The sequence below is a fragment of the Bradysia coprophila genome, unplaced genomic scaffold, assembly GCF_014529535.1.
Source record: "Bradysia coprophila strain Holo2 unplaced genomic scaffold, BU_Bcop_v1 contig_193, whole genome shotgun sequence".
Lineage (NCBI taxonomy): Eukaryota > Metazoa > Arthropoda > Insecta > Diptera > Sciaridae > Bradysia > Bradysia coprophila.
The window spans coordinates 2,552,617-2,567,392 of NW_023503456.1; the positions used below are offsets into that span (position 1 = coordinate 2,552,617).

The 14,776-nt window shown below is 37.2% G+C and overlaps 1 protein-coding gene across 7 annotated transcripts in view; it reads left to right on the forward strand.

Moving 5' to 3' along the window:
* The window catches only part of LOC119075243 (regulating synaptic membrane exocytosis protein 1), a 72,717-nt gene that overhangs the window by 46,181 nt on the left and 11,760 nt on the right, over positions 1-14,776 (forward strand). For 3 of the 7 annotated variants that reach the window (XR_005087340.1, XM_037181640.1, XM_037181639.1), the window contains exons 14-18: positions 1,783-1,920; positions 2,615-3,198; positions 4,692-4,885; positions 4,976-5,143; positions 6,947-7,100. Coding sequence is in view for 2 of the 7 variants with exons in the window: in XM_037181640.1 (XP_037037535.1) it covers positions 1,783-1,920; positions 2,615-3,198; positions 4,692-4,885; positions 4,976-5,143; positions 6,947-7,100 (1,238 nt within the window). In the remaining 5 variants the exon portion in view is untranslated. Of the gene's footprint in view, positions 1-1,782; positions 1,921-2,614; positions 3,199-4,691; positions 4,886-4,975; positions 5,144-6,946; positions 7,101-11,538; positions 11,678-14,776 lie in introns of all 7 variants that reach the window. The other 4 variants (XR_005087344.1, XR_005087342.1, XR_005087343.1 and 1 more) reach the window with 4 other exon arrangements.

Genomic DNA, 14,776 nt, shown 5'->3' on the forward strand with positions numbered 1-14,776 from the left:
AGGTTCCAAATTTTTATTTTGACGAGTGGGGACGTTATGGCCCGGCCCGAAGAGGACAAATTTGGAACCTCGTACGTACAGTGCGTTACGTGCTTCTGGTCGGTAAATGCGAAAAATGTGCTCAAAAAATTGCATTTACTGACCAAAAGCACGTAATGTTGAATAATTTTCAATTTAACCTTTTGTGTCTTTGAAAGGCCCCCTTAAATGCCGACAGTTTATGGAAGAATGTTTTTATGTGAAAAACAAAATGACGGATAGATGACTATTTTCCGAAACACTGCTGAAAAGAACGGTTTTCTTTGAGGCACTTTCCAGCCACCGTTTTTGTTTAATTTTTATCGTGGGTTCATGATTTATGTATCGTCTACAGGACTCATAATCCAATACTCGATGTCCGTCAGAGAAAGGTTTCCAGGATCCCAAAATATTTGGTTAGGATAATGGTCAAATTGACCCCGATCCAAAAGTCGTTAGTCAAAATTTACTTTAAAATAAATGACTAAACGAAAGTGCTAAACTGTAAAGGCTTCAAAAATGGTTTGTTTTGCCATTCTAATACAGGCAATGCAATTCTGTATGATAAGAAGCCTTGGAGTATATGTCAAAAATTTATCAAATATCCCAAGGCAAGTTATAATTAACTGGCCTTCGGAACTTCCGCTCTGATCATTACGTAACATATTAAAGTGAACCAAAAGTACTGACTAATAACTTTTTGGTAAATATCTTAGGATCGCATGCACCTTTCACTGCTAGATATCGAGAAAGGTATTATTGGGCTCCATTACTACATGAACCGTGTACCCAAAATAAAAATTAAATAAAGATGACGGTTGGAGAGTGGCTCAAAGTACTGTCTATCTTAGAAAAAAGTTTTCATGATTTTCTCGAATTTTCCTTAATTTTTTCCATTTTTTCGAATTTGAGAAAACGATTCAAAATTTTTCTAAGATTTGAGAATCTTTTCTTGCTTTTCTCTGAAGATCTTCAAAGTTAGCTGTTTTTTTTCGCAGTGTTTCCGGAACATATACCAGCGTTACAATAGTACCACTCTTTTAAATCCACTTTTTTCCGTAAAAGGGAAAAAGTGGAACTATTGTCACGCCACATATATGCAACGTTACAATAGTTTTACTTGTATAAGGAAAGTGGAACTAAAAAAGTGAAACTATTGTAACGCTGCATATATGTGGCGTGAAGATAGTTCCACTTTTTCCTTTTACGAAAAAAGTGGAACTAAAAGAGTGGTACTATTGTAACGCTGGTGGAACATATATAGTCAGCTATCCGCCATTTTGTTTTTCACAAAAGTTGGATCAAAAATGTTGCTTCTTTATATCGAGCTTTTTAAATATTTTTCTTCATAAAATCAAAAAACGGTAAAAACGATACTACCGGTTTACCGTACCCGGGAAAAAAAATCGTTCCACACTTTTGGACACTATCACATAGAACAGAAATACAAATTAAAAATATTCAATTCGACGAGATGACATAAGCACCCGGACTAGTAGAGCTTTAGTAATAACGTTGGGCGTTGTTTGATTAAACCTAAGCATATACAATAATTAATCTCTATTCAAATAGTAAAACCTTATATCGTCGAAACAAAATTTACGAATTAACGAACCACGTTTTTATACATATTGTTTAGCTACTTTGAGTTAACATCAAAGTATATCCACGTCAAAAGTAAGCAGAACAATATGTATATGAATGATCCATCAGTCGGTCATGGCTTGTGGCTTAAAACGACATTTTTCCATGGTGTATTTTCAGGCGGAGTCTTTGGAAAGGCGATCTCGGCGGGACATGTCACCGCAAGGTCGTAAACGAGCAACTGCAATGGTAGCACGTGATTGTCGAACGGTTTCGGGGATCGGACAAAGCTATCACAGTAATCAAGTGACATCACATGTAAGTATATTCTGTTCTGTAGCCGTTGATTTCCATCGAACCGTATGGGTATTGTTAGTTGGCTGTCAAGTTAGATTTTGTTGTAAAAACAAGTGAAGAGCGTACTATCCCGTATACCTGTTGTATGCATGATCATATAACGTATACTGAATCCTATTTCCCGCGTAGTCCAAGTGCGACACGTACAATTTTACCGAATGTATCCTAAAAATTGCGCAGTTACGAAAGGCCGTCCGAAGTACCTTTCATAAAAAATCAAATTTAGGAAAAAGCATTCACGACCATAAATTTATGATGGAATCTTAGGAACCAACCTTCTCATATTTTGGGAACCACGATACTACTACCTCAACAATCTCAAAATTCAAGAAGGGAACCCAATAAAAAAACTCACAAATCCTTTAAAATCCTAAAGTTCTAGAACTGGGAAGATGATGGACCATGAGGAGTAGTTTAACTTTGGGAACCAACAAACAGGTTTCGAAGCATGTGCGCTAGTACTCCATTCGACTGAAAACAGTTGATCAGGTGTTATGGTAGTAATCTCTTCTAAACTTTATTTTCCAAAGCTTGGTCAGCAGCCTCAAAAACATCCCTTTTGCATTCATTTTCCGCTGTTTCGTTAGTGTAATTGCCTCACACTTATCAGAACTAAGAACGACGTCCATATTTTAACCAATTTTCTTTAATCCAGAACGTAATTCCACCACGAAACGGTACAATGTCTTTAAATCAGCGAAGTCATTCGGCTGCGCCAAGCGACCATTATCGTAGCAATAGTCCACGAAGGGGTTCCTTATCACCACCAGATGAGCGGTACGCCGATTATCCAGCTCTTCCGATTCAACAGTATGGATCCAGATTTCAGTCACGGTCTGCCACAGCCACTCCAACTGGATCGCCAAAGAAACGACAACTTCCACAGGTACCACACACATCGAATAGTCGATCGGCGCTGAGAGAGCGGTTAGTGCAGGATTTTGAGGAGCGCGGTGTCGGACGTTTTAGTCGGCATCGGGCTAGACAAACGCATCATCAGCATCAACAAACGTATCGAAGTACTGGTATGGGCGGCTGGGAGCGACACTATGCCGGTTTATCGGATAGTGATTTGACAATGCATTCGCTGGAGCCAAGATTAAGACCGAGACATTCGTTGTCTCCAGATAAAGACTTTATGGGCGATTTCGGTGATTCGGATATGGAATCGGTAGTTAGTGTTACCTCAAGTGCATTTTCAACACAATCGGAACGACCACGAGGATCTCGTGGACTCAGGTAATGTTTGGTTTTTGTGTTTGACATTTTATTTAATTGTGTACCACCATGCCAACCAACATTCACATTAGAACAAATAAGCAGCAAAGTTTACCATCGCGATACTTGTCGGGTCGTCAAACGAACTTGGAAACTTTTCGTAAAAACTCGATTCACACGTGCTCAACGAACTTGATGTCACCTATAGTACCCTCTACCGGATACTATTCCCCAAATAGTCACACCGACTGTAAAATCAACCAAAACCCTTTATCCCATCTTAACCTAAGTTTACCCAGAAGTAATTCATTGTCTAACTCCTTGAATGTCCCCAGTAAAATTGGTATGGCGAAAAAAGCGGTACCCAACCGTAATTCAATGCTCGAATATCGCTATATGCAAGGTAGTGATCATCTTGATGCTTACACATTGAACAATTTCTTAGACAATTTACCTTCGAGTAAATTTGAGGGCATGTATTCGGACGACTTGAATGCCAACGTCATGTCAATGTCTGTCCCCAATTCCAGATACTTTGAGTCATTCTCCAATGTGGAACCAAAAGCCGAATCTTTCAACGAAAGAACAAACGAACGCAATTTGAATGCTGGCACATATGCCTATCCAACATCATCTGAATCATTGAAAGCGTTGAGTTGTGGCGCTCCGAAGAAGATAGTTCCATTCGATCAATGCTTTTCGACAGCAAAAAAAAATCTGAGAACTCGAAATTCTGATAACTTTGCGACCAATCTTTTTGATGCGACTGGGGGATATGACTCGGAACCCAATTGGAGTAATCAACGCACTGACAGAAAATCATGTAACCGCCATGATAACATGACCCGAAGATGGGTTGAACGTGGAACACATAATTTTCGTAGATCGAGCATGTCGTTAAATATAGTCAGGCAGTGGAATGAGTTCGATGATGATGATCATTCGAAATTTGCAACGTCAAGAAGAAGAAAAAATCCTGTAGATCGAAGGTTAGAATCACCTAGCATTCGCAGGAGAAATGAACGTCCCGAAAAACGAACCGAAACGACAGAGGCCCACCAGAGGAAACTGTCTGAAAGGTTGAGCAAAGAAATTATGGTCTGTCAGGCGAAGTCTACGACGACCGAAGCAAAGACTCATTCGAAAGACGACAAAGCTGTGTCTACTCCATCAACTGACAGTGGTTCAGATGATGTTTTTGAGTCACCAAATCGTAAACTTAGTCCCCGATTCATTAAACGACGTAGCAGTAGTTTGGATGCATTGGCATCAAATCCTTCATTTCCGTCAAATCAGTTAACAAATCGAAATCGTAGTTCCGTTAGTATAAACGATCAGCCCGAATACTATGAATTTGATCCAAAGTCATCCACGCTTTCTGACTTAAACAATCCAGCTGGTAGTATTGCTAACTCTGCTTCCACTTTTCATAAATCGCTTGGCACTGCTCCGTTACCTGCAATCCCAAAACGTGCATCACTCAAAAAATCATCCAACGAACATTTGAAACAAAGCAGTGACTATGATGTACGTGATCGAGGACGTGGCCGGAACAGTAATGGTGGCCGAGATTCATATCGGGACAGGCACCATCGTGAACGGGACTCAGACCGAGGGCTGAGCGATCGGGAACAAAGAGAATCATTTAACCGAAGTTCATTTAACCGCAGTATGTCGAATGCGGAGGGAACACCAGATGATAAGATTGGTAAGACGATTTACTTTTGCTCTGTTGTCTAATGTGGAAACATCTGTCTTCAAACACAATAACAACAACAAAAAAAATTCTGACTTCAAGATGGTAGCTTAAGTGATACAGCAGTTAGTTTACAAGGATTGGAGATGTCACGACGACGACCTGATCAACGTTCGCCGAAAAGTGAAACGTCACTCAATCGGGACAGAGATCGATTCGGCTCTGGTATGGGAAAGAAAAGTAACTCCACATCACAATTGTCGGCCACAGGTGAGACTATTATTAAGAACTCTGCGCAAAGTTTCTATTAAAATGACGGAATCGTAACCACAAAAATTCCACACACGACTTATAGTCGAGTGAATTAAGCATCAGATATTCAAATATATTAGCTTCATGCCAACCAGCACAGATTCTTACAAAATTGAAATTTTAGCTCTCTTTAGTGACTAGAGTTTGAAATTATCGGAAAAAAGGTGCTGCGTCCGAGACTATGGGACTAACACTGAATTCGTATTGAAGATCAGTATCAGTCCTGAAGTATTCACGTAACCCATGACGCTCATAATTAGTTAAACATTCTAACAAACTTTATGATAAATAAAGCGAACCGACCTACACAAAGCCTAAGAGTAATTATACCGAGAGAGAAAATTTGAACGACGAAATGTGGTCCCAACCAATGAAAGTAAATCGATAGGTATGGCCAAACGTTCAAATTTGTTCTAGTGGAAATTTGCACAAGAAATGAGTTCGTTTGAGGTGGCGCCATGCAAATCCGTATGTGCTCCGACTTGTATGGACTGGCCATACCTACTTATCTACTTTCATTGGTCCCAACATCGGTTTGTATAAGATACACATTTCGTATAATTTTACACCAATGTTGGGACCACACATTTTACGTAATTTTGTTCGAAATTTCCTATCTCTAGGTGTAATTACTCATAGTACAAAGCAACGCGAAAGAGTTAAAAAGAAAGAATTCAATTTTTTCCTTTGTTCTTCTGTCACAATAAAAATTTTAATTCGGTCACTTTTGTCCTGAGTATGAAAAAGTATTGAACTAAATTTTTCCCCTGCTCTTTTAGACCGGTAGTTCCGGTATTTTTACCGTTTTTCTATAAAAAGAAAAACTCGAATAACTTTCAGACATCGACTATTTGTTAATGGGCCGCATAGCAACATGAATCATGAACCTACGTCGACAGTCAAATAAACATGTCGGCTGTAGGGTTCCTCAAACTTAGTGTTTTTTTGCGCAGTGTTTCCGGAAAACGGTTACCAATCGCACCAGTTTCCTGTATCTTTACGAGAAAATGCCTTTTTTTATGCATAAGACTCCAAATATTTCTTCGGTTCATGCTAGAAGCAGAGCTCTGATGTAGGTATCATGTCGGGGCATTCCCCTTCACTCTATCATCTAGAACTTGTGAACTTGTATCCTACAGAGAGCCACTCTTTAAATGATATAAGCACCTGGACTACTAATTCGTTCAATTCGGTTGAAATTAAGTAATCCAATTATACCCGTACATTGGCGTCAAAGTCGAAGTAAATTCATTAGAAATGGAGAGGCAAGTGCATAGAGATCAGTTTTCATAAATGCTTTATTGGTCTTACTTAAAAAAAAAAGATTTTGGTTCAGAGAAATCATCAAAAAACGAACATTTTTCCGCCTAAATATAGACTACAAATTTGCAAAGGGTCCATTGCTCTTAATCTGCAAGGCAAAACAACACACACGTACAATGTTTGTGTCGAATTTCTGACTTTTACAGTGCAGAATTTCCTCTCTCACTTCAAACTCACATTCTCTGTACTTAGCTCACTCGACTATTATATACAACAATAACATCAAAAGTTCCAATTCCGCCAACCTTTTTCCATTTTTCACTCCCCCTCTCCTTATCTGTCTATCTCTCTTGTCACACTTACACTACGAAATATAAGAATATTGTAGAGCAGTTTATGAAACACATATATTGTAAATTATGTTAATTCACCCGCAGAGCAACATTCGTCGATGATTATATTTTGTTAAAATTAATGTCATTATGTTGTATGATTAAGGTCGAAAGAGACGTATGGGTTTCGGAAAAAAGGGTAAGAATTCCTTTACTGTACATCGAAGCGAAGAAATACTTCCAGGGGAAATGCGAGGGGGCCTGTCGCGAGGCTCTTCAGCATCAAGCGATGGCGAGGGAAGTGGTGGCGACGGTGACAGGTTCGAGAGATTAGATTTTTTTTTGATTTTCTTTTAAATTTTTGATTTGTTGATTGATCAGTTTTTTTAGTTTTACGAAATATAGTGCATCGTCGTCTTTAGTTTTCATTTATTTATTTTTTTGTTGTTGTCGAGAACTCAATCGAATTCATTGAGTTGTTTAATGTTCAACATCAATCATTTCTGTTTTTAATTTATAATTGATAAGACAATAAATAATCTACACAGGGAGACATAGAAGCAAAGTGTAGCTTCTTAGATGCTTTAGCGGAACAAAATACCGATTGTAGTGTTTAGCATTATTTATAATTTTTTACATTATTAATGGGCGTGTACATAATCCATTTCGAATTGGGCGTATAATTGGTTAGAAAAAATGACATTGCCAAAAAAAATCTTAGAAATATTTGCACGCTAACATTATTATTATACATAATCATAATCGTATTAACTAATTTTAAACATTTTTATTTACCATTATATAATTGAAATAATATCCTGTATCCAGTACCGAACGACTGATCGTAAAATGTTTATCTATACGATTCTGCGACGGAATTGCATAAATAACTATTTCCGATTTTTTTTTATTTTATGGTGTGCACTTCTTATGTCAAGTGTTATTGAAACAATATTTTACTCTGAATTTTCGTTACATTCCGGATCAATTATGTTCGTGAAAATGATTTTTATGCACCACTCGAAAATTGACCACTGCATATCAGATTGCTCCATGCGAAAACGATCCATTACGTGAAAAAATTTGGTTCGGTTCATTTTCAGTGTAGCTTAAGTCCGTAAGAAAATTAATTGACTTGTGTTTAAACACATCATGTTTGGTATCGTTGACAAGGTGAGACTCTAACTCAACAATACACATTTAGAGCAAAAAAAATTGACGCAGCTCCCAAACAAAGAAAAAATCGTCTATCTCAACGTTTTTCCGTACATTTCACGGTGGGGCTGAACCAGATTTAAATAAAAAGGTAAGATAACCTCAACTTTTTTTCATGAAATGTTAGCATGGATTGAGTGTAGATAATGTACATATAAAATATTAAAAAAAACACCGAGCCGTTCTGCAGAAAGTACTTTTCAACTGTTTGTAGACGTTGTTTTGATATGCTAAACTAACGTAAGTATACCAAATTTATTTTTTTATTATAGCCAATGCTCTCAGCTTTCGATTGATACCATACTTGCCATATAAGTTTGGAAAAATTAGCTGCTACCGTCCCTATTGTGTGGTATAAAAAAAGAGTGATTTTAGGAGCAAACATTTTTTTAAAGTCGTTTTTTGTTAATAAACAGAATCTAGGCCCCACCTTTTGGGTGGGTCAGGTCACCTGACAGACAATTTGTTTAAAATATATTTTTAATCAATTTCATTTTATTTTTCGTTGTCAATCTTCCGAAACATCACAAATAACTGATGTTAAAACCTTCGCTTGAGTACAAGTTCTTTGGAAAACCACTTTTTCTGTTCTCTATTTTCTTGTAAATTTGCGGCCAGATTTTTAATCAACAATATATAAGTAGACAGAGACTCGTGTGAATTACGGCTCTAGCTCCGCTCTGCCCGCAAACTTTCCACTCGTACAAGTCGTCTATTATTCAGTTTTATAGTCTTATTGTAACGTTAAACAAAAGTAAAAGATGCGAATTTGGAACGATTAGAGGACTCTTACGCGGCGCGAAATTCTTAGCAGTCGTTCTTCCCTTACACTTATGTACAAAAAGAAAGCCCCCGGTACTTTCTACATTCACAAAACCTTTAATCATGAATAAAATAGCACGACTCGTGCGAATTACGGCCCTCGCTTCGCTCTGGCCGCAAACTTCACACTCGTCGGAGTTTTAAAGTTTTCTGATTGATTGTTTTTTTTAGTGTCATTTCATACATTTGAATAACGATTCAATAGCTGACTATCACCGTTGTAGAAAACTATCCTTTGTGATAGCTGACTTTCACCTGCTATCTCTGACTATAGCCAACTATCACCGTGATAGCTGACTATCACCGTGATAGCTGACTATCACCGTGATAGCTGACTATCACCGTGATAGCTGACTATCACCGTGATAGCTGACTATCACCGTGATAGCTGACTATCACCGTGATAGCTGACTATCACCGTGATAGCTGACTATCACCGTGATAGCTGACTATCACCGTGATAGCTGACTATCACCGTGATAGCTGACTATCACCGTGATAGCTGACTATCACCGTGATAGCTGACTATCACCGTGATAGCTGACTATCACCGTGATAGCTGACTATCACCGTGATAGCTGACTATCACCGTGATAGCTGACTATCACCGTGATAGCTGACTATCACCGTGATAGCTGACTATCACCGTGATAGCTGACTATCACCGTGATAGCTGACTATCACCGTGATAGCTGACTATCACCGTGATAGCTGACTATCACCGTGATAGCTGACTATCACCGTGATAGCTGACTATCACCGTGATAGCTGACTATCACCGTGATAGCTGACTATCACCGTGATAGCTGACTATCACCGTTATAGCTGACTATCACCGCGATAGCTGACTATCACCGTGATAGCTGACTATCACCGTGATAGCTGACTATCACCGCTGACTATCACCGTGATAGCTGACTATCACCGTTATAGCTGACTATCACCGTGATAGCTGACTATCACTGTTATAGCTGACTATCACCGTAATAGCTGACTATCACCGTGATAGCTGACTATCACCGTTATAGCTGACTATCACCGTGATAGCTGACTATCACCATGATAGCTGACTATCACCGTTATAGCTGACTATCACCGTTATAGCTGACTATCACCGTGATAGCTGACTATCACCATGATAGCTGACTATCACCGTGATAGCTGTTAAAAAATAAAATTGGTAATTGGTTGATAATTGGTGTTAGGGAATCTCGCGCCGCGTCATTCACAATAACTCACAAAGTGGCATCTTCCTTATACAAAATGTGAATTATTGTGAATGACGCGGCGCGAGATTCCTAGCAACCTGATAATTACTCAAGTTATCGTGTTTAAAAGCAAAATATTGTGACAAACGATTCCGTTTTTCCTAACATTTCATACAACCTTTCCTACAAACATTTTAGGGTATTTTCCGGCATAACACCCTGTCAAGGGAATCAGATAAAATAATACTGTGGCCAGTAGCAGCTAATTTTTCCAAACTTACATGGCAAGTATCGTATCAATCGAAAGCTGAGAGCATTGGTTATTATAAAAAAATAAATTTGGTATATTTACGTTAGTTTAGCATATCAAAACAACGTCTACAAACAGTTGAAAAGAACTTTCTGCAAAACGGCTCGGTGGTTTTTTTTTATATTTTATATGTACATTATCTACAGTCCACCCATGCTAACATTTCATGAAAAAAATTTGAGGTTATCATACCTTTTTATTTAAATTTGGTTCAGCCCCACCGTGTACTTGATTTTAATGAAGTAACACATATTTGCGTGGTTTTGCTTAAAAAAAAAAAAAATTGGTTCAGGAAATCGGCAAAAAGAGAATACTTTTCCGCCTAAATGTTGGCTGCAAATTTGCAAACGATCTATTACTCTTTTTTAATACGTTTGTAAAAAAATCGAAACAACAAATCGCTTCGAAAATTTTTGAGTTTCGAATTAAACGTCGTACCGTTTGTGATTAGGGAGCCTAATCTAAGTATTTATCCTCTGACTTTTTCCTTTACTTGGAACTACAGGCGTGGAATTGTAAGATCCGACAAAACCATTTCATGTCATTCATTGCTAATGCGATATCAACATTACCATCCATACAGAGTCGTATGTATCAACCGTTATGTAACCTTTGAAAAGGAAGGAAATTTCACTCGAAACTAATTTCAATGTCTTGTGGTCGTTGTTATTTTCTACACAAAATTCATACTGTGCAATGTGCAGTTCGTCTGCAAGAAATTTTTTTTTGACAATTACAATCGTTTACACGAAGGATGTATAAGTCTAGAAGTTAATGAAATACAATCATCGAATTTAGAGATTCTTTTTTCCTACTTTCATTGGAAAGTAAATGTAAGTCACTGAGTTTAGACTAACGAAATCGGTACTTCGTTTCAGTATCGTTGAGTGTCAGGCCAGTGCTGAAATTATTATTTCTACGATTGTCTTTATTGGTCATTGGATTTTTTAAATCATTTAGTAGACATGACGAAAATTTCGACTAAACTATGGTGCTCTTCAAACCTACTACTGATCATCATCGTCAAACTTCCACTATTTTCTCTAATAAATTTCCCCAATTTTCCCTCTAACACTTAAAAACACATTAAATTCCACAAAATAAAAACCAAAAACAAAATTTAAAATAAAATTAAAGTCAAAATCCAATCAAAATGAATTCTTATAAAAATACTGACATTATTCAAATATGTATACCATACAGACCAGGGATCATCACAACGAAAAAGGGCATCCGCGGGAAGTATTCAAAGATCAGTTGAAGTATCGCCTGCTTCATCGGCTCAATCCACTTGTCATGCCGGAAGTCTTCATTCCATATCTACCAGTTCCGAAGGCTCATTGTAAGTTGCGCAAAAATAACAGAGTGACAATAACCACACAAAAATTAAGAAAATTTTAAAGAATTTGTTTTTTGTTTTGTTTAGAGAAAATATAATTTTGCTTGAGTTTCGTCACTTTTTTCTCAAATCTAATTGGACACAAAAATCTTCTTGTTTTTTATTTCTAACTTTTTCCATTTTTATTTTGAATTTTCTTTTCTTACGTTGAATTAAAACAAAATGTAACAAAAAAAAAAATCAAATAATTCTCTGTGGTCATTTTATCTCTATTTTTGTTGGCCCAATCAAACAATAGTTTAAATATAAACGTTAAAATCTATGTCTTTCTCCTCTTACTTGTCTCCAACTTTTATAACATTTATGACAAAATCAAAACTCTCCATATTGTTGGACAACTATACATTCGAACAAATCATTTCTTTGTGACTGCTTGGTGTCATTTTTTATTCGATTTAATCAACCAATAATTTTAATGTGGCTATGTATTTCCCATTTATTTTTTTTCGGAAATTGTGCGTGTAGTATGCATTTTAGCTATATTTTGTATTTAAAAAAAGAAGAGCGCAACGCAGGACAGCATGTGTGAGGTATATGTCTACTCTCCCCAAGTATATTAATAATGATTCGACACCCTCCTTCGTGTACATTCTTTAGAACCTTTGACTTTCTCGAAATAAAAGTTTTGCCTAACCACTACTGTCGCCGTAATCTGGCCGCAACTCTCTTTTTCCAATGCGTCGGTCAATTTTAAGCTAACTGAATTGAAAAAGACTCACCAATCACGCAGATTACATCTAATCACGTGACTAAATAATATTGACAGTTCAGTGCATGGATTATTTTTGGGAAAATATTTTTCCATGTTTTCCTGAATCATTTACCTTTTACACAATTTTTTCCAAATTTTCCCAAAAATATGTTTTTTTTAAACTAAGGAAAAATTAGAAAAATGTGCGAAAGCTCAAGAAAATATGGGAAAATGTTTTTCCCAAAAACGTCTCTGGTTCAGTGTCAACAATACTGAATCAATGTACACAAAGCTTCAATCGAAAATATGCGTTTTCCAGTGCGAAATAACTGTATAGCTATACAAATCGATGCGAAGGAGACCTCATTCAAATTTTGCTTTTGTTAAATGGTCAAACAAAAGCAGAGAGATGCTAATATGATGACTGGGACGGATAGAGGGAATATGTCGAATGACAGTTGGGTTTTTGAAAGAGAATTCAATACATTTTCTCTCAACCAATTTCAAGATCATTCGACATATTCCCTCTATCCGTCGAAACGACCAAGTCGTCATAATAGCATCTCTCTGAACAAAAGATAATTTTTTAGAGTAAGAGAGCATTGGGAGAACAATTTTTTTGGTTGGGGTTATGGACAATGTCAAAATGAGTAAATTTGGGCTTTGTTTTTCACATCGATGTGCTTCTATGATTGGATCTTGATAGATTTCGGTCGTACGGGTCAAACTCGATAAGCTCTGAGATGTCTTTGTTTACTACATTCGGAATTAAAAAGCTATGGACACATGAAAAGACACAATCACCAAATTTAAATTAATTAAACTATTTAGATCACAGGTTCTGCATTCTCACACGTTTGTACCTGACAGTTCTTATACACTACGAATATTTTGGAGTTACGAACGCATAAGAATCGAGGCCCCCAACAGGCGAAAAGTCTGTACAAATCGTTGCGTCTATGGCGTTAGAAAAAACACGGCTTCCTCTCTTTGAGTGTGATTATTAAACGCTGGAAAAGCCGCAAACAAACCGTATACAAACAAGCCATATGATTCGAAAACAATGGCTCTGAGTGTGGTCACAGTAAAATTTAATACTTGCAGCATGTATGTTATACATCGTCCACGTATGGTTATGTTATTCCATACGCATCTGAAGTAGACATTTATCGTTTACGGTATATTTACTTCAGCAGTTCCAAAAAGCAAGATGAGTGGGTAGATCATAAAAGGTGTCAGTATAAACTGGGAACGGAATAAAAAAAAAAACGAAAAATGGGAACATCATTATTGCTTGAAACACAAAAAAGGGAAGTTTCCAAAAGTTTATTTGCCGAGGAAGATATTTTCCTCGGGACACCAGTCAATTGTGGGCGGGTGCGAATAATGCCTAATGCACCCAGGTGCGAACTGGATGCGAGATGAATGATTCTAAGACCTCGACTATTACCACAACAGTGCATGCATTTTGTTATACACGAACGTTATTCGTTTAGAACAGCTGAAATCGACGTGATGGTTATCACTGTAGTTATGCTTTGAGCATGAGTAGAGGAAATAAGTTGACGACTCACTTCTTATGAACGCTGACTTTTTAGAGAAATATTTTTGTGTTGCATGTTTAGACATTCCGGTAAGTCCATACCATCTTAAAATGTGAATATGAGACATTTGTTCTATCACAGACGGATGTGGAGGTCTGTGAATATGAAATTTCCCCTTTACTTTCCAGCTACGGAAAATTGTAGTTTTCTTCAATTTATCTACTTTGAGAACTTTTCCTGTTAACTATAGTTAACAACGACGAATTCAGAGAACTTTGATCAATCAAGAATTGTGCACTTTCGATGCTTCAACTTTCATAACTGATCGACGACACTGAACAGAAAATACGACTAGCTAAAGTATGTGTAATTACGAGGTTGATGTTGAATGCACAAACAACATACACAACATACAAGAAGAATCGTAACACTACATAACGTTTTTACAATTTGACCTTGGCAAACTTTTGAATACTAAAAAAACGTTGCAAACAAAGACGCCGCCAACTCATTATCACAATACCTTAATTTCATTTCAATTTCATTTATTTCGAAAAGCCATTTCTTAAACTAATCGCACCGCATAGCTCCAGTATGCGTTACAATTCTAAGCTACCTCCGGCTCAATGAAAACAGACTGCGTTGACGCAAGCTTATATCGATCAACATAAGCTTGCGTCAAATACCGTCTTTTTTCCAGAGAGTTGCTAATATGACGACTGGGTCGTTTCGACGGATAGAGGGAATATGTCGAATGAAAGTTGGGTTTTTGAGAGAGAAGAGGGAATATGTTGAATGGCAGTTGGG